At 44.6% G+C, this 20,854-nt stretch overlaps 1 protein-coding gene across 1 annotated transcript in view; it reads right to left on the reverse strand.

Annotated features, from left to right (window-relative positions):
- Positions 1-3,249: 3,249 nt before the first annotated feature.
- Positions 3,250-20,854, reverse strand: part of PARM1 (prostate androgen-regulated mucin-like protein 1) — a 100,584-nt gene continuing 82,979 nt past the window's right edge. The window contains exons 3-4 of the mRNA XM_082652651.1: positions 18,471-18,549; positions 3,250-7,047 (exon numbers count right to left, since the gene is read on the reverse strand). Coding sequence (XP_082508777.1) covers positions 6,963-7,047; positions 18,471-18,549 — 164 coding nt within the window. The 3' untranslated portion in view covers positions 3,250-6,962. The remainder of the gene's footprint in view (positions 7,048-18,470; positions 18,550-20,854) is intronic.

Consider the following 20,854-nt stretch of genomic DNA (forward strand, 5'->3'; position numbering starts at 1 on the left):
ATTCCCTTTCCTGAAAGGTTCTGGCTAGAACTCGTCCGTAAGAGGTTCTCAGGTACAATATGGAAAAGGCAAGGCCATTCTCCAGAAGCTGTCGCCAGCAGGTGTGTGGGCAGCTGCGCCCCCCCACCCCGAGCTCCTGAGAATGACCTGCCTCACTGCTGCAGCCTGAGACACTGCAGCCTCCCGGAGACCCAAGAACGTCAGCAGTTATTTGGCATGGTTTCCCTCACCTCTTCTCCTCCCGCTCTCACAAAGCCTGCGTAAGACTCTCATTTCTATCTGAAATCCTTAACTTCATAGTGATTTTAATATACATCCCAGAAATTCAAGGAAAAGTGTTTTTTGTTTTGTTTTTTTTTTCCCCTGGTGAACCCTAGTTACAGGGCTGAATGTCGTGGCACAGGGGCTGAGCTGTGGGCATTTGTGTCTCACACCACCCGACAACATCTGGCTTCTGACTGACTGGAACTTTTCAACACTCTGCCCAGCAGTGTTTGTTGTGGTGGTTTCTGTCCAAGTGTCAAGGGAGACATGGTCAGTGGGGGAATAAGAGGGCGGTCTGGACCATCTCACCGTAGCTGCTGTGTGGTCTGGGGCCTGGGAAGGGTCAGCCTGGAGTCCCCTGCTGTTGATTACAGAGGTTGTCAGGTGGGTGACCTTGGCTGGCATTGCGAGAATCTACACAGAGGCAGCTAAGAGCCTGGTCGGCCGGGTGCCCTAAGAGCGGCCCCCTGGCTACTCTAGAAACCTTCTATAGGTAGGGATCTTGCTTCTGCAGCCTTGGCCTCGGGTTGTCCCACTGGGTTCACTGGGATGGCTGGCCCAGTGTACGTGCCAGGAACCTCTGGCACACAGTGAGGGCTCTGTGGAAGTGGTCAAGAGCATGGACTCTGGAGGTCCACTGGTGACATCTGAATTCTGCCCCACCACTTACCAGCTGTACGACCTGGGGCAAGCTTCTAAACCTGTTGGCCCTTAGTCTTCTCATCTGTACCGATGGGGATATTAACAATATCTCTTCACAGGGATATTAATCCATGTAAAATGCTTAGAACAGTATCTTTGACACAGTTAGTCTATGTGAGAATAAGCATTATTATGACGACCCCAAGGAACGACGAGTTAGCGCAATGATGGAGCCTTCGGACAAGAGGGGGCAGTGACACCAAAGGCAGCGTCCCTAGTCCAAGGCTGCTGTGGGCTCACATCCGACTCCTGGGGAGAGCAGGGAGGCTGCAAGGGGACAATAAGAGAGAGGTTTTCACTAAAACGCTGGGTGACAGCGGGGGCCTGTGCTCTTGCAGAACTGGGGGGAGGGGAGGCAGTCTCCCCGTTGGCAGAGAACACAGCCCAGCAGGGCAGCGGGAGTCAGCAGAAAGGTGACAGTGCCTGGCAGGGGGTACGTGCTCAGGAGCTGACTGGGCTTGCTCTGGGCTCCACACCAGGCACCCTCGAGATGGCCCAAAATAGCTGAGCGGGACTTTGCAAGGGATCTGACAGTTTTAAGACCTGGGTTATATTTATATCAGATACCAGTCCCGTGGCTGGAAATGGTTCTGCTGACAGACAGACCTGGTTTGAATCCCACCTCTGCCACTTACTGAACAGTCAATGCTTGGATAGCAGGGGGCGTCGCATTCACTGTGGAGCACACAGAAGGATTCAGTCCATGCATGAATGAATTTAACATCCTGGAACCTCAGTTTCCCCATCTGTAAGATGGCAAGAGTGTAATGACCCCTAAAGGGTGTCATTAGACAATTGATGCAAGGGTTACATTAGACAATTGCCCACAGGCACCTAAAATTCCTAGTGAATATACATTGCTTCTTTTGTTTTTAGTACATATTCAGTGTCTTGCTTAAATAGAAACACAATACATTTGTTGACTGGAACGGATTAATGCTATTTTAGTGAAGAAAATGTAGTCCATTCTACACTTGCCAAAGACTACATCCTTTTTTTTTTTTTTTCGGTACGTGGGCCTCTCACTGTTGTGGCCTCTCCTGTTGCGGAGCACAGGCTCCGGACGCAGGCTCAGCGGCCATGGCTCACGGGCCCAGCCGCCCCGCGGCATGTGGGATCTTCCCGGACCGGGGCACGAACCCGTGTCCCCTGCATCGGCAGGCGGACTCTCAACCACTGCACCACCAGGGAAGCCCCAAAGATTACATCCTTTAAGAGAAGAGGTCATACCTCTTACAGGTGTTTTCCCAATTTGATCAGTGTTTTTCAGTGTCATTCATGACTCAGTCCTTTCTGACAAAAATCAAAGTATAGCCACTAGCTATTGGTGCATACTGTTGAATATTAGGAGAGTAGAAGACTGAAGATAGGTTACTCAGTGATTGAAACAGATTATGACCTGACTTGGAAAAGCTATAATATAGGGAAAAAATGGATCTGGAACCAAGAATTCATAATATGTAAACACTACACATTATTATTAGGCTTTTTCTTTCTATACACACTTAATGTGTTTTCCAACCAATCCTGTTCAGGCAAGCTTGGAATAATGGAGTTGTTACTTGCTTTCGTGCTCACGGCGGGTCTTCGAGAAATGACCGAATGATCAACGGGGAAGGGTCTGTTTCACGTCTGGTTCTCTTTGTTCATCTTGAGTCCTCCCCGGCAATCCTCCATGCTGTGCCGCTGGAAGCCAGGTACCTAAACATATGAAATCTGACCTCAATTTTAAATCCATCATCAAATCAACTTGCTCTAGCTTGCAGGTGGATCCGCTGCTCTCCTATGTTGCAAGATACATGGGCTTTGTTATCGCTGCGTTCTTCAGAATCAGAATAGTCTTCGGTTGGCTCCTGGAGGTGGAAATTATATTCTGGATGATTGAAATTGCTTGCTATTTAACTGTCAGATGGATGGGTATGCCGAATTTTTTGAAGGAGAGCAAAGCAAGTATCCAATGGACTGCTACTGCCTTAACGTGACTTATCATGGATCACTACCTGTTTATTGAATCAAAGTGTTTATTTTTATAACTATTTTATAAGGCATGGTATATGGTTAAGAGTAAAATCATTGCTTGGAAAGTTTCTTCATTTCTGACATCCTTCAATTCTCTTTCAAGATCAGAGAGAACTTCCCACTCTGCAGAAAGTATTATTTATTGATGTGGGATAAATTTTCTCTAAGAACAAGGCAGGACTACTTAATCTGAGCAGTACTGAGCATAGTAACCGAACGGCTTGAATAACAAAACATATCAAAATGGGAATCAACACTGTCAGATGCAAGCTTTTAAGAACTTTAATTGATATAATTATCATTAGTATGCAATACGTCTTACAACAAATGTAGATACAATGAGATCAAATATCAAAGAAGTTGCAAGTTTTTCCATCTTGAAATGACGTTGGCTAACTCACCCCAAAAAAGCAATCTGGCATTGGTCTCTTGGTTAGCACTATTACCAATATCAACTAGCACTTTAAAATCAAAGTTGAAATGGTACATTCATTTGCCAAAAAGAGAGAAAAGGCAAAGAAGGTGAATCAACGTGCAAATTAGCATCTGGCCCAATTGCAAAATTCATTTCCCAGATGCAAGGGATTGAACCATGCACCCTTGCAAGCAAGATAAAGGGCAAACAGATGACAGTAAACCAAAATCAACTCCACAAAGAACTCAGAAAACTTTGGGATGGTAAAGGCCAGGTCTACTGCTGTTAGCGTTCAGGTATCCATATGTGTTACCCTAACTCAATAGTCTGTGAGACCTATGTCCTGGGCCATCCTTTCATTCAGGGATGGAAACCATCCTTCACGGTCCCAGGAGTCAGGCGGCGGCACTGGGGGTTAGCTTGGAGTTGTAACAGCTGTCTGTATCTAGTTACTATACAGCTGTCGTTTCATAGATTTAAGTAAAAACAACACATCAAACAAGAAACTGAGATCACGTATACATTTATGTAATACTTAAAATGTCTATAAATATTTTTCTCCAGAAATTGAAAACACTGTAGACATGATTTCATTAATCCTCACAACACATTTGTGAGGTAGCATGGGGTGAGGTCCATAGGACAGCATCACGCCCGACTAAGAAATGAAGACACAGACGTCCAGGGAGGGCAGGAGACTTCATTGGGGCCACGGTAAAAGAAAACAAATTTGAACCCCACTCTGTCATTTGCAATCTGTGACCTAAGAGGCTGCTGGCCTCTCTCCTGCTCTGACATTCTCTCTAATGCATTATGACTAGTCCGGTCCCTGGAGAGTACATGGTTGTTTTAGACCAACTGGAACCATTTCCCTTAAGTAGGCCTGAACAGACTCGCTCCCTGAGGTAAAGGACGTCAGTTATTGGCATATATTTCAGGGGTGTGTGTGTGTGTGTGAGTGTGAGTGTGCTAAGCCATATTTGTTGAATGAAGTTGTTAACATTTTTGGCCAACTCAAAAACAGAAAAATGCACTTGGCAAAATAAGGTTCAACCCATCGGTATTTTACACTAACATAACAAGGAGTGTTAGTTTATGGGAAGCTGTCGCCTTGCTGAACGCGTCTGCTGTAGGTCCAGATCCCTCTCTTTACCCTAAGGATCCAGAAATTAATAAGAGCAACCAACCCATCAAGTGCTCTTGTACAACAGCAGCCTTGGTAGGGAAAGATGCTAGCTGAGTCAGGATTCCCTGGGAAGAGGCTGGTCCCTCTCACCCAGTATTTATGACTGAGCAACACCCAGAAGACCACCTCTCCAAAGGTGCTTCATGGACGTTTTGTCAACACATCTGTGGCCGAGGGAGGAAAAAAACATATGGAATGTCCTGTCGTTGTTGAATTGTCCTTTGCCAAACTGAAAGCCTATAAAGGGGGTGAGGGTAGGAAAGAGGGATCATTACTCAGGCCAAGCATGGTCAGAAGGGGTACCCTTGGTCATTCCTGGCCATTTTTCTGAGAATGTCCATTTTCTTTGTCCAATTTCTTTCAGAGCGGGGGATTGGCACATCATGGAAAGTGTCACCGGCCCTAACGTCTCTGCCACCAGAGAAGTTTAGCCCAGCACGGTAGCGGCTGTTTTCATGTCAGTACTTTTGCTGGGCCACAGTGAGTGACAGGAGGAGTTGAGGGTCAAGTTTCTGGAAACTAAACAGAGTCATGGCAGCAGGTCCAAGTTTAGAAATAAAATATGATGCAGTTTCAAGTTCTTTATGATAGCATAGGATACCATGACACATTCTGAAACAGAACCCAATGTATATTTTCTACGCTATGAAATCAGGACTAAAATGCTGGCTGCTAATACACAGGTGTTTCAGGAGGAAAGGGTTAGAGCCATGAAATACAGCTATCTAGAAAACACACAGAAATAAAAAGGCAACCATGCATAGCAAAAACAACCCATCCGCCGACACTAAATACTTTTGAGATAAAAATTGAACGAATCGTTTCATTTAGGTAAAAGTAAAAACTATCCCTAACCTGGGGCGTCTTGTTTTGTCGCAATGAGCATCACAATAAATTAGGGTTTCTCACACTCGGCACTATTGACCTTTGGGGCCAGGTAACTCTTAGTTGGGATAGGCTGTTCTGTACATCGTGGGATGTTTAGTGCCTCCATGGCCTCTACCCAGTGGTAGCACCCCCAGATTGTGACACTCAGAAAGTATCAGGCATTTTCAAATGTTCCCTGGATGGGGGAGGGGAAGCAAAATTACCTGCTGCTGAGAAGCACTGCTGGAAACGGATGCCCACAAAGATGATCAGCTCTTTCTCAAAACTCGTGATGCAGGATTTGAAAACTAGGTACCCAGGGGTGTCCATTTATCAAACAGCAGAATTAGTAAGGTAAACATTTGGGAAAAATGAACGGATTAATCACTGTGTCTGTACGGAAAAGCCTCACTGAGCAACTGCAGACAAACTAGTGCCTTTAAAAAATTAACAGCAACAAGAACAACAACAAGAACAACCAGTTTGCAGCCTTTATCGAACAGACAGTAAGGCAGTGAATCAGTTGCTTTGGGGGTAGAAAGCAAGGCGTCTACAGGCTCCTTCAGGCAGTGGATGTCTCTGACAGTTACTGAGGGCAGCTCTTACCTTCCCTAATGAGGTACGCGCTGTATGTTACACGCCCCTTCCCTCCCACCCTCCTCAACGCCCCCATTGCACACTCACTTCACACGTCTCTCCCTTTCTTTTCTACAGCTAAACTCATCTCACAGCCTTCTCCTGTGGAACCGCTGAAAGCTTGTGGGCTGGGGTCCCAGCTGCGGTTGACTAGAACGGGCATCCTCAGCAGAGACAGGTGTCCTGGAGGGGAGGCCAGGTAGCAGGCAGGCTGAGATCTGACAGCAGCCTGCTACTCTGCCCCTCGGCCAGCTGGCCTCCCCCAGGGCACCTCCTAGGTTCCTCTTTCCTTAATTAGGCAGCTAAGAAACTGGCATTCAGCTAGCAGAGCCGAGCAGGTGTCCTGTGGGACACAACCAGATAAATTGAGATTAAAAAGGAATCTGAGAAACCCCTGCTTCCTTACCTGCAGGGCAAACTCCTCCCAGCACTCATCGCCTTTCCCCTCATCGAGACTGAATGTAATCTCCTAAAGAAAAGTTTAAGAAATACCACACACTGAAAGTTCCCCTAAAAGGAACCCTTGACGACACAACTTGATCCCTCTTCCTGTTTCTTCTCGCAGTGGGACCTGCGCTGGGTACAGACACCTCCACCGTGGCGTCCGGCCTGGACGGCGTAGGGTTGGCCCATGTCAGCTGCATGTCAGACTCCACTCACTTTTAAATAATTTTCTTTCTTTCTTTCTTTTTTTGGTACCAGAAAGGGGAAGTTGTAGCAGCCAGAGGAGAGGGAGGAAAACAAAACAACCAAACCAACAAAACAGGGCTTAGGATGGTCGCTCAATGCACATCAGGTACTTGTTATTAATTCTACTGGATAAGCACTGATAAATAAAGACAGTTACTCCTCATCTCAGGCCACCTTCCTTGGTTAGGAGTCGTCGTACAGAGGATTGTTGTAGTTTCCCCAGGACCCGTAGTCGTGGTCATCCAAGAGCCTTCCGTAGGAGGAATGCCTGGTGGGAAGGAGAAGAGGGGTGTGGTTATTTGGAGAAGTTGCCCGTCTGTGGACAGCCCCGTGCCCTGGGGCCTGAACCGGGGAGAGGAGACACAATTCTTCACTAGGACACCCCTCGGTAGCAGACGCACCAAGCCGGGCGGCCCCAGTCCGCAGACACCTTGTAAGTTATGACTGATCCACTGGGAGCCCAACTGGCGCCTTCTGTCGAGATCAGCTGGGTCCTTGTCTCTCTCCTTGACCTCCAATGCTGGAGGAGGAAGAGGCCCCTTTTCCATGGCTATTTAATAAGAAGTAATGGGAAAGGGAAGGTTGCGTTCCTGGCATTTTGGCTTAGGTCCTGGACTTCATTTTCCCTGAAATGATAACGACACAACCAGAACCGCTGTTGCTCTCACCACGCCCTCCTGACCTTTATATAATGTTTTATAAGCTACAAAGTTCTTCTATGTTCCGTATTCACTTGATCCTCAGAATAAAACCATGGGCCAGGTATTGTTCATCCTTATTTCTCCGATGAGGAAAATGGGGCTCAGAGATGTTAACTGACATGCCCAAAGTCACCCAACTGAGCTATGAGTCGAACCCTCACCTCCGGGATCTGAAGCCAGTTCTCTGAGCTCAGCTCCCTGGAGTCTGCTTAGCACCTTAGCTCAACGGCAATATGGGTTTATCCGGCTTTGCTGGCTCATTCTGGCAACCTGTTCCACGATTAATGTTATTTCAAAAAGAAACTGAAATCAGATGCTTAGCACTCTTCCGTGTGAAGCCTTTAAGTGGCCCGTCATCCCACACAGAGTCAAAGCCAAAGTCACTACGATGGTTTGCAAAGCCCTGCAGGGTCTGGCTCCTGTCACTTTTCTGAGCAAATCAGCTACTTTGCCAGTGCCTTTTGCTCGGTTCCAACCACACTGGCCTCTTTGCTCTCTCCTCTCATGCCTGACACACTCTTGCCTCAGGGTCTTTGCACTTACTGTTCCCTCAGCTTGGAGCAATTGTCCTCCAGATCTCCACATAGCTCATTCCCTCATTTCCTTACATCTGCCCAAATGTCACCTTCTCAGAGAAGCCTTCCTTAGGAGCTCTATTTAACTAGCCACTCCCCGCCCAAAGCACTCCCTGCTTAATTTTTCTCATAGCACTCACCACCTTCTAACATGCGATACAATTTACGTATTTATTTTGTGCCTGCCTCTCTCCTCAAATTAGACTATACATACGGATTATTTGCCTGTTTTGTTTGTTCTTGCCTCTATCTCCAGCACCTAGAGGAGTAAGTCCTTGATAAATGTTTGTGGCAGAAACAGTGATAGGAAAAAATACATCCTGAACATCCAATCTGTTCACAAGGTGGGAGCTTCCTGGAATGATTATGGCATTTTAAGAATAAAACCAATGACAAGATTTGGAGAACACCACAAAATGAGCATCTGGTGCCTCTGAGGTTCAGGCTAGCTTGTGAATTTTGACACCTCGCCACTGGAAATCAGGTAGGCTATAGTACAGATGAACATACCCACTCCCCCTAACTTTTTTCTCAGCTAGATATGAAAGTTAAACAAAATGAAAATACAGCCCGAGAGGCACAAAAAGCTTTTGCTATATACTTCTATCTGTTGCTAAAAAAAGCGCTGTCACTCTTCTAAGCTTATTTACATCTGTCAGGTAGTTGAAAAGAGATGCTTGACGTGCTGACTTCAGACTCCTAGCTTTCAAAATTCTGATTTCAGTCCCGAGGGCTGGCTCAGTTGACCCAGTCTATACACCTGGAAACTTCCACAAAATAGTCTGTTTTCCCTGAAGACCCACACTCATTTCTGTGGGTGTAAGAAGGAAAGAGGTCACAAATAACACACCACTGATTTACTGATTGGCAGGAATAGGGGAGGGCAGTGTTGGTAAATGAGGTCCCGCCCATCCATCGCCAACACTTCCCCCACACCTAAAACCTCCAATTCCAATCAAATTCTTTAATAGGAGGGTTGAGAAACGGAAGTTATAGACTGAACAAGTAGAAACCTAGGGATTACAAGACTGGAGCTGGGCCTAAGTTTCAGCATGACTTACTGTGAGAAGTCTGGCCAAAAGGGACCCAATAGGCACCTTCTTTTATTGATAGGATACCCTGTCTCACCGCTGTGTGCTTTCTCACAGCATTTTTATATCTATCATATAATTTGATTCTCATAAAATGTCAGTTGAGCCTACAGATGTATGTCCTTGAATATATTTTTAACTCCCTGTTTCTTCGTCTATAAAACGGAGAAACAAAAAAATTGCGTTAGGATTGGTGGGTGGATTAAATGAGGTCATGCATATAAAAGACCTGGCACATAGTAAATGCACAATAAATGTTGCCCAATATTGCTTTTTAATTTTTATTATAATGAAACTTACACAAGTGCATGACAGATCTGCAAATAGAAAAGGATACTGAGTGAAAAGTGCGCCTCCCTCACTTTCTCCAGGAACTCCTGAAACTATGCCCCAGGCATAGTTATAAAACCAGCTTCTTATATTATAACTTAAAAAAAATTATTATCATGCGAGAGTGGGGTTAGAGGATTAAAAATCTTCTGGGCGTCAGGTCTTACTGCTCGTGGTTATTGTAGGCAAGACTATTTGATCAGAGCTATACCTGAATCTGCTGTATTATAAGAGATGTCTACTACACACACACTAGTAAAATAAAGGAAAAAGATGGAGCCTTCATTTTTCTTTGTCTTTTCATTTGAATGGACTGTGAGTTGAGCAAAATACTGATAAATGAGGGAAGCAAAGCAAGAAATAGAGATAAACCATGTTTGGGAGTATACTGAACCTGCAGGGCATGTTTTAATGTAATAATGAGCCTAAACGAGAAGAATTGGGTGTGCTGGGATTCAAGCCAGGTTTGGATAAATCCTGTAATACTGTGGAAAGAGGAAGACAAACACATTTTGTGTGTGAGTGTGTGTGTGTGAGATAAGAAGAGAATCATTAATGATCACTTTAAACTATCTCTCTTGGTCAGAACCTCTTAAATCATGGCATGTTTTAGATGGAAATGGGGGAATTTTTCAGATTGGCATTTGTCAGGTCTAAAGTGGTGAAAAAACTCCCACTCTCGGGGCTTCCCTGGTGGTACAGTGGTTGAGAATCCGCCTGCCAATACAAGGGACACAGGTTCGAGCCCTGGCCCGGGAAGATCCCACATGCCGCGGAGCAACTAAGCCCGTGTGCTACAACTACTGAGCCTGAGCTCTAGAGCCCGCAAGCCTCAACTACTGAGCCCATGTGCCACAACTACTGAAGCCCACGCACCTAGAGCCCGTGCTCCGCAACAAAGAGTAGCCCCCGCTCACCACAACTAGAGAAAAGCCTGCACACAGCAACGAAGACACAACGCAGCCAAAAATAAATAAATAAATAAATAAACAAAAAACCCCTCCCACTCTCAAGATTAAGAAGGTGGGGCTCGGCCCAAGGGATCTGGAAGACTGTCACTGTGACGTACTGGGAGAGGTGGTACTAAAACGAAGGCCTGTTGGCTCTGTACTGCAAGGCTGCTGCGTTTAATTTCAATCTTAAGAGCCCTCTGTATGAATGACATCCTCGTCATGTCAAGGCAGTTTCATTTACTCCATTTCTTCATAAAGACCGCACCCAGCAAGCCAGCATAGCTAAGTTTTCCATTTGCTGTGCGTTGGCTTCCTTAGACAGTAAACCTTCTGGGGGCAGACTACGTCTTACTTTGCTTCTCATTTTCTGAATGTCTGATACGTTGCTCTTAATGTGATGGTACTTTTATAAATACTTGATAATAACTGCTTACATCCAGTAGCATATAAACAGTACACGGAGTAAATGCACTGAGTTTACTTTGTCAATACCAGCGGGGATTAGTATGGCCTGTGGCAAAGCATTGTGCAATATAACCATGGCAAAGCGAAAATACCTTATTAAAGAACAGAAAGGACCAAAGCCACCATTTTAACCTTAAAGATAGGAAGAGGGAAGAGAACTACCACTAAATTTCTCCCGTGTGATGACATGGCTTTGAAGCACTCAGTATAGGCCCACAGTCCTTGTAAATCAATGACACTGTGCTTACTGTCACTATTGTTCTACTGCGTCGTCGGATGATTTAGTTAGCTAAAAGCAGAACCTGAGGGGACAAAATAGGGAATGATTTCTGTGAAGCCCTTGCCTCACTGCTTCCTTCTCAAGTGGTTTTGCTCTGACAAAGCAACACTCCCCACTCCCCGCAGTCACAACTGGTGATGCCTTGTTGGTGACAACTGGTTAATGTGGTGTGACATTTATGGTTTGAGGCCTTCTCCACAACTGTGAAAAGGTACCTATTTTAAGATAGCTATAGCATCAATACTTAATGGAACTCAACGCTCTTTGAAAATGAATGAGGTGTTTAACTTTTTTCTGTGTTGAGACAAACATATTTTAGAAAACACCTTCTCCTTTATAAGGGTCCACCCCGGTTCTCCAGCAGGTCTCCAACTCTGTTTATTACTACTCCTTCCAAAGTCCTCTCCTCTCTAGTAAAGTGGGTCTTGCCATTCAATCACTGGTGCTTATTATGTGCTAAGAAGGAGAGTTATAAAGATGAATAAGATATGGCTTAGTGCTGGGAAAACACAACTGAACTTGCAGCTCCTTGGTCATTAGCCATTAGGCCTTAGATTCTTAATCATCCATTAGCAAAGCTAGTTTGGTGCCGCTGTCACTGGCTCCTTTGTTTTCGTTGATCGCTTTCTTTTTCTGATTGTCATTTCCCTGCCTGGCTCCTTTCGTTTATTCATTGAAAAGTTATCATTGATCAGGCCTTATTTTGGGATTTGGGGAATGCTTCAGTGAAGTAAGAGACAGAAATCCCTGTCCTAAGGGGGCTTACATTCTAATGGGGGAAGACACAATAAATAAGACATGAAAAATAATATGGCAGATGGTAATAAGTACTATAGAGGAAAATAAAGCAAGGAAGGGTAATGAGGGGTTCCATATGGGAAGCGGGGATTGTCATTTTGAATATGGTGATCGGGAAAGTTTCACGAAGATGTCATTTGAGCAGACACATAAAGGAGATGTGGATGAGCCATGGGGATGCCTGAGGCAGACCCTACAGACAGAGAGAACAGCATGTGCAAAGGCTCTGGGGCAGAAGCAAACAACACATCTGTGTGGTAGCTACTGACCTATAATTAAAAAAAACTTTCTATATTGGGATGGTTTTAGATTTATAGAAAAATTGCAAAGAGAGTACAAAGAATTCCCATGAGCCCTTCACCCAACTTCCCTTGACGTTAACATCTGACATAACCATGGCCCATTAGTCAAAACTAAGAAATTAACATTGTGAACTACCAATTTGAAGCTAAGAAATCTGTGACCATTAGTGGTGAATTTATCTGCCCACAGTTAACCACTGCAAGTTAGTGGCAACAGTTAGAGTATCATAATTCAGTATCTTTAAATAATCACCTTTACTTTGAAGGGGCAGGTAACATTTATTTTATATTTTAATATCATACTGGCAGACACTCATCACAGAAGAGGCCTGCACGTCGGAACACCTGCCTATTTGTCAACAAGTTCAGAGTCACAAGATAACTAGGGGAAATCTATGGTTTAACAGATTCCCATCGCTTCCCCTTCTCTAAACCTAGTTTCTCCTGATCTGGAATAAACCAACACTGCTGCCGCACCCCAAACTTTCTTACCCAGAATCATTCACTCAGCCAGCAAGTATCTATAAAGCAACTCTATATGTCAGGTATTGCCAGGGGCTCTCTGAACTTCTAGTGGAGGAGACTGGCAGTGGATGCAATGATTCCAGTACAGGGAAGTGAATGGTACGAAGGCGGCATGGGCAGCATGAAACTCACTGTGGAGAGGGTGAGGGTGGGAGCTTCCCAGAGAAGATCTCTTTTGAGCTAGACAACTTGGAATTAGCCAGATAAGAAAGAGGTGAACCGAACACCTCTGGCCAGGGATCAGCACGTTCAAAAAAAACAAAGGCACGAAACAGCAGAGCGTTATACCTGGGAAACTTTAGAGCCAAGTGTGTTTGGAGTGTTGGGAGGAAAGGGTAGAGTGGGGTTACTCAAAGTCTGATCCTTCGACCAGCGGTACTGGCACCACCCGTGAGCTGGTGAGAGCTGCCACTGCATGGGCCCCACCCTGACACACTGAGTCAAAACTTATGGGGCTGAGACCCAGGAAACTGTGTTTTTAACAAGCTTGTCCACTGGTTCTTTTTTTTTTTTTTTTAATAAATTTATTTATTTATTTTTGGCTGCTTTGGTTCTTCGTTGCTGTGCGGGGCTTTCTCTAGTTGTGGCGAGCAGGGGCTACTCTTTGGTGTGGTGCGTGGGCTCCTTATTGCGATGGCTTCTATTGTTGTGGAGCACAGGCTCTAGGCACGTGGGCTCAGTAGTTGTGGCTCGTGGGCTCTAGAGCGCAGGCTCAGTAGTTGTGGCGCACGGGCTTAGTTGCTCCGCGGCATGTAGGATCTTCCCGGGCCAGGGCTCGAACCCGTGTCCCCTGCATTGGCAGGTGGATTCTTAATCACCGCGCCACCAGGGAAGCCCTCGCCCATTGGTTCTTATGCACATTGAAGTCTTGAGAATCACTGAGGTAGAGAATCAAGTCAACTAGACCTACAGAACGCCAGAAGCTGACCGGAAAAGGTCAACCTGTAGCTAGCAAACACTAGAAGATCTTAGACTTCCTGGCTGGCTCTTTATGGGCCTAGTTTTTCAACCTTACAACAACCAGGAAGAATCCAGTTGTAGAAAATGTCATCACTAGAAAGACTTCAAGCAAAACAGGTGACTTCTACAAAGATGTCTTAAGGGCCAGGCCCTGCTGTGTCTACAAATCAAGATCACATTTATTTTTGTGAAGGGAACAGCCGTGTTGTCTGTCTGGGCTACCAGCACACCTAATTATAGCAGCATCCACGTTGCTGGCGATAGCAGATATGGTCTCCTGCCCGGGAGATTATCTCGTGGCTGAACAGTTTTGAGCCAACTTAAACAAAACAGAACTGACTTACCTCATTCTTCAATCATCACTAATTAAAGACAACCTTCTGCTAGAGGCAGGAGGGGCTTTTGCTTTCTTTTGCCCTGGAATAGAGATTTCTCACAGATAGCTTCTATTAATGAATGTATAATGTGGATGCCACTTTCCAGGCGTTTAGAAAAAGCACAACTGAAATTGCCAAGATGGAACATGGAAGTCTGCACGTCAACAGGTAATTAGAAAACGGAGCTTCTGTGCCGTCTTCCTCCTCCTCCACCTCTCCTCTCTCCTTTGAATTCCTGACGCCTACGGAACGGGGCTGCTGGTGGCTACAGTTTACTGAGCACCTAAGTAGGAAGCGCATGATAATTACAACGAGGACAGCAGTTGGCCCTTCCATGGCCCTCACTTCAACCCCGGAACTGCGTGTTTACCTGTATCATAGTTTAATCCTCATAACAAGCCAGAGTTAGGTATTAGTATTCTAGTCCTATTTTACAAACAAGGAAAGTGAGCACAGAGTGATTAATGAACTTGCCCTAGAGTCCATATTCTTTTTTTTTTTTTTTTTTTTTTGCAGTACACGGGCCTCTCACTGTTGTGGCCTCTCCCGTTATGGACCACAGGCTCCGGACGCGCAGGCTCAGCGGCCATGGCTCACAGGCCCAGCCACTCCGCAGCACGTGGGATCTTCCCGGACCGGGTCACGAACCCGCGTCCCCTGCATCGGCAGGCGGACTCTCAACCACTGCGCCACCAGGGAAGCCCTGGGCAGTTCATTTTTATAAATTGCATCCAAAAGCGGCTTAGGTTAGAGTGCCCTTTTTCTGGTGGTGAGGCTGCCCTTTCAAGCGGGTCTTCTTTTGCCTTTGCCGGGACATCGGCTGGGCCTGGGGTGATAGGGCGTGGTTGCAGGCCAGAAGCTAATGGTTCCCTCATGGGCTGTGATTTCAGTCACTTGCTGCTCCAGCCAAGTGAGCTAAAAAAACCACAGACAACATACCTCTGTCATGTTATTGTTCTCAGAAATGTGGGACAATAGGAATGGAGGAAATTTCCAGCCAAGGCAAAACTCAACCTTAGGTACACACACACACACACACACACACGCATGCACAGTTGTCAATTGAGCCAAGTGTATTTTTGATGAATGATTAGTGGGGCTTTCCAAGAATCTGGCAAAATAACACTTGAAGGGGTTTTAGCACAGCCTTGAGATGCATGAGAGCTATTAACCTCCTTATGTTATCATTTTTCCAAAATAATTACCAGAGCAGCAGAAAGAGGTTTTCCTTAGGGGGTTTCTAAACAGGGGTCTGATCACTTTATCCATCCTTAAGTTTGTAGTGCCAAAGATAAATAACAATCTTATACTTACACCATGGGGGCCTTTCTACATTAAGAGGGAGGAATTACATTACACAGGAGAGAAACAACGACTAGTTCAATTTAATCATTCACTGAATTTATCTAGTGTTGAGAATGCTTGGAGAAAAAATAGAACTTTTTTAATTTTTTAAATTTAAATTAAAAAATTTTTTTAATTTAAAATTTTTAAAATTTTAGAATTAAATTTTATTTAATTTTTTTAAATTTAAAAATGTTTTAAATTTTTAAGTAAAATGTTATACAATTTTAATCAGCACTCATTAGAACCAATTTTAATGGCATGCTAACAAAATTGTCCAAACCCAGTAAGTTCTGAGATGGCAGAACTGTGTCTCATGACTGATGTGACCCCATTGCTTAGAAGAGTTCCTGGCACATGGCTAGTGCTCAGTAACTATCTATTGATCAGCTGTCCCACTGGCGTTCCTTCCAGCTGACCACTTTGATGATGATGATGATGATGGCAGTACTATGTACTTGGGAAGCAGGATCCATTAATCCTTCCAACGATGCTACCAAGTAGTTAAAATTACGGTCCTCATCTTACAGAGGAGGGAAGTGAGGGATAGTGAAGCTCTGTTCCATGCCCAGGTGATGGTAGAACCTGCTAGAAAGTGGTAGGGCTGAGATTGGAACTGAGATCTCCCTGCTCCTGGAGTCTGAGTTCTTAGTCACTGTTCTAGTCTGCCTGTCTATCATCAGTGGTAGGCTTCAGGTGGTGAAGTTGAGTTCTTGCCTGGAGTCAAGAAGAAGAGTCCTGAGGTTATTTTAACATCATTTCTAGCAAGTGTGTGGCGAGAGGGAAGTGTTTCTATTTTGTTCCATACTCTGTGGAGGCATTTTTGGTGACACAGCCCTTTGGAACTCACCACTGGTGATTCCAGAATGTCTCTAAAATTTCTCTGTAAGTTCCTTTCTTTGAGCCCCACCCAGAATCTCCCAGACACAAAGAGAAACTCTGTTACAAAGTGGGAATGAGGTACCCAGACTAGTTCATAAAAGCCAATTTAACTAATAATTAAAATACAGTGTATCTACCGTGATAAACTAGTAATTAAGCCAGATGGAAAAGGGTAGCATTCAGTAAGCTATAATTCATAAAACTGTTTGATGCTCAAGGAAATATAGACTTAATGAAGGGAAAGATTGTTTTTTTAATTTGAAGACCACTGGATCCTTTCATAAAGGCTTTTAGACACAGGTAATGCTAGCACTTTAATTCCGATTTCTCTTTGAAACCTGGCTTTCCTGTTCTTTGTACCTTAGATAGGGGTGATATTACAAGGCACTCTCATACTTGACACCAGTCATTAGATTGATTTTGTTCATGTGTAGAACAAAAGATGGAGGGAGATAAAAGGGAAGGGGGAGGGGAGGGTTCCCCACTGGGCGCTGGTCTGGGCTGGGGTGACCGGAGGAGATGAGAGGGGGCAGCAGAGGGGATGTGTGTGTAGAGATGAGAAACTAAATACGTGAGCTCCACGTGGGGAACCAGGACACGCCTCTTGAAGGAGAAGCACAGCTGTGATGAGAAAAGGTCAAGAGTGTGCATGTGTGCACAACTGTGCCTGTGTGATTGTGTGTTCTTACGTTCAGTTGTGCATTTATTCCATTTATCGAGCATCTTCTTTAGGCCAGCCCTGTGCTCACAAATAAAGTCTGGGTCCTCAGGCAGTTTACATTTTTGTGGGGAAAAGAGACAAAAGACAAGCAAACAAGCATATAAAAAAAACCAAATAAAATCACGTACAGTGAAAACAGCCAGGATGAAACTAATTGAGGCACTAGGAGAATAAATAACAAAGGCACCAAACTGGAAGGGAAGTCTCCTGGAGAATGTGACTCGAAAGCCATGCATGAGGAAGAACTAGAAGAAGAACATTTCAGGGAGAGGGATCAACAAGAACCAAGGGCCTGGAGAGACACAGTACCTGGTGTGTTCTAAGAGCTGGATGGAAAGCCAGTGTGACTGCAGCTCAGTGGTTAACAGGGAGAGAAATGTGTGATGAGCAAGAAGATGTGGCAGGGTGGGTCCATGAAGGAACTCACGCCAAGCTGGAGGGTCAGTTTAATTCTAAGGGCAGGGGGAAAGCCACTGGGGGCGTTTGAGGGAGGGAGTGACAGGTCGAAGGAGCTTCCACAAAGATGGGCTTGGCTGTTGGGAGGAGAACGCATTGGGGGGTCAGAGACCAGTTGTACTCATCACGGTGGCATGTGTCCTCCTGTCCCTGTTATAGGCACTGGGCAGACTGGGGAACCAGACAGCCACTTGCCTTTTGGCATTTTACAGCTGGAAGGACACTCAGTGTGAGTAACGTGGTTTTTGAGAGTTTTGATTTTACAGACGGTAGATGACAGAAGTGGAGGACTCACAGGGTACTGCAACTTTCTCTTTGGCTAAAGAAAGTAAAAACTCAACTACCATCTGTGATCACATTCTTTTCGTAAGAGAAAGGATATTTTAAAACCCAAATTATAAGGATATAATCTTGGGGGGAAAAGACCCAATTTTGTAGAAAACACTACGCTTTCCTTGTAGTTTCAACATTTTGCTCTAGAAGCGGTGAGAACCTCCTTCCAGGCTGGGCACACACTCCCACATCAGTGTTCAGAACATCAGTGCTTTGGAACCATTGAGCCTGCCTATCTCGCCCATTTCACAGGTGAGACAAAGTGAGGTTCAGGAGGCATGTGGCTTTCTCAGGGTGATGATGTGAGTTAAGGGCAGAGGGCCAAGGCCCCAGTCCCCTCACTCCAGGTTCATTCTCCTTCCATTACATCATCACGCTGTATAGTCCGGATGATTTCTTCTGCTTTGCCAACTTTCAGATACTGCCCCATCTATTCCTGTCCAGGGTGCAGTATGCTGGCCATTTTCACTTCCCTGCCAAGATTTCTGAGAGCTGAGATACTTATGAAGAAACCAGAACTCAGCAAAACAGCTCACAGCCCAGAGCCTGATAAAAAGGAATTCCACTCTTTATAAAGAAGAGGAGGGTGGTGTCTTACCTGATCTTTAGATAGGCTGCAACTCCGAACACCAGCAACACCACAGCAATGACTGTCACCGTAATGGCGGCGATGCTGCCTGGGAAGGAGAAGAGGCACAGAAAGAAGATGAAGGAAGGGTGTTCATTCCAGATCATTCTGCAATGCGAAACCCAGGAGCTTAATCCTGTTATCAAAATGCTTCTCAGGCTAGGCTAAGTTCGGTAAATGGCCAATATTTATGAAGACCTTTTGGCTGGCCTTGAGTTCAGAAAACAGTTCACAGTAATATTTGATCATTTTTTTAAGAATGCCACCGATCTGTTGCTGCTGCTGCTGCCGTCTGCAGGGGTAGTGGATTTAAAATCTCCTGAAGTACTATCTTCTTCTTTCATGTGCTTTAGCTTGTCTTTCTAGCATTTGCAAAATATTGGAAGACCTAGGATGCTTAGTCAAGGGTCATGACAAAATAATGCTGTTGATTTTTTGATAAAACAGAACCACAGCGCTATGTCAGTAGTGTCCACTTCAAAAGGGTCACCTTGGTAGGAGATGCACTAATTTTAATGATGCCATCAAATCAAAGCATTTTAAAAGAACACCTCTTTGGGTCATGTGTCCAGTTTTCAGCCCTGAAAGGTGAATCTGATTTTGTAGAGGATAAAGTCAAGTTTGGTGTATAAAATAAGGTCAAGTCTGGTAGGTAACGCTATGTTTTGTTTGTAGAAATAACCAGGTACAATTATAAAGTAACATGAAGGTTTTATTGTGTAGTTTAAAATCTGTTTCCAAAGGCAACTATTAATGGGCAGTTAAAAAACAAAAAACAAAAAACCCTTTGAGCACATAGCCTTGTAAGAATAACCATACTGCTTCCAGAGATTACTACTTTGGGGCACAATGCTCCTTTTGTGTGAGTTGGTGGCTAATAATGTATATATTTCAGTTTTATTTCACCCCAGAAATACCAAGAATCAATTGGGCTTTTGTCTCCTCATTGTTAAAGTGACTTTTTGGCATTAAAGTTGGTACTAGGGATCCCATTTACTCGTTCAGGCCACTGAGAAATTATTTTTTACTTCAACAAATGAATGGGACTCTTAAACACATTGGAAAGAGCATCAGATCTGGAGTCTGAATATGCGGATTCAAGTGTGCTTCTATCATTAGCTGTCTGACTATGGGCTAATTACTTAACCCTGTGGACCCATCCACCACTCACCTGCTGTGACAGAGAAAAGAAGAGCTGTTCTACCTGCCCACATAATTTGAAGAAAATTAAATGAGGTGCCCTGTGCACCAAGCTAAAGTCCTATCCAGATATACCTTCCTGGACCAGTGCCCATCTTTCATGAACTACATCGCAAAGGTGATGGATCTGTCCCACGTTTTTGGAGATTTACTATTTGTGGATGATTCTGCCACTTCTCCTTCTATTTTTCCCCCCTGTCTTATGAATGGCTTTTGTATATTGTTCTTCTCATTAGCCCTTCCACCAAAGGAATTAGAGCAGAGCTAAGAAGCAAATGAGTCTATTCATTAACTCTTTGGTAACTCCCGCAAAGGTTTGGGTGAAAGAAGGCCACAGGAGACATGCATGCCCCGGCTGGTTGTAATTTCTAAAAGGCCAAGGAGGTACTGCTAACATTGAGACTAAGACCAGAACTTGATGTGTCTACACAGACCGACCATAATGTACCATTTTAGAGCTTCCACACTTCTGGACACTCACAGGCCCATCTCTTTGCTCCTAGAGTCCTTTAGGGCCAGATTGGTATAATTATCAGTACCGTTCTCTTTCCTTTTTACTATTGTCAAGGTAGAATTATGGCACCGAACACTCAAATATGAAGACTGGATCAAGTAGAGAAAGTTTGAGGTCAGTCCCCTTATGGATAACCTCTACCCTGCACTCAGCTTCTCAGCCTCCAAACTGCGCTGAAATTAGAACAATTCAAAGTTCACTGAAGCCTCTTAACAGCTCTTTTAAGAGCTTGTGAAATGAGGATTATTACTGCAAGGTAAGGTGATGGGGGTATTTCAAGATTCAAAAAGGTACACTGATTGCAATTAGGAGCTTTGAAAACTGACCTTTAAATTTAATTTCCTCCTTTCAAAAAAATGGGAGGAGAGAAAGAATATAGTTGATTTCTCTATAAGACCCTTCCTTCTTGCCCCAGGATACATTTAATTTAGGAAATCATAGGTTTGTCCTTCAAAGTTTCTTCCCTAACTCTAGGCAATTGGATCTCCTCCAACTCTGCGATTTACTGGATATATTTAAACACCACCTCTACTGAAGATAAAACAGGCAGTTCCCCAACTCAAGTGCTGTTTTTTTTTTTTTTTTTTGAAACAGAAAGTAGTAGAATGACCGGCTTCCTCTCCATGTGACTGATGGCTGT

Source organism: Grampus griseus (assembly GCF_964374135.1).
Source record: "Grampus griseus genome assembly, chromosome: 4".
Classification (NCBI taxonomy): Eukaryota; Metazoa; Chordata; class Mammalia; order Artiodactyla; family Delphinidae; genus Grampus; species Grampus griseus.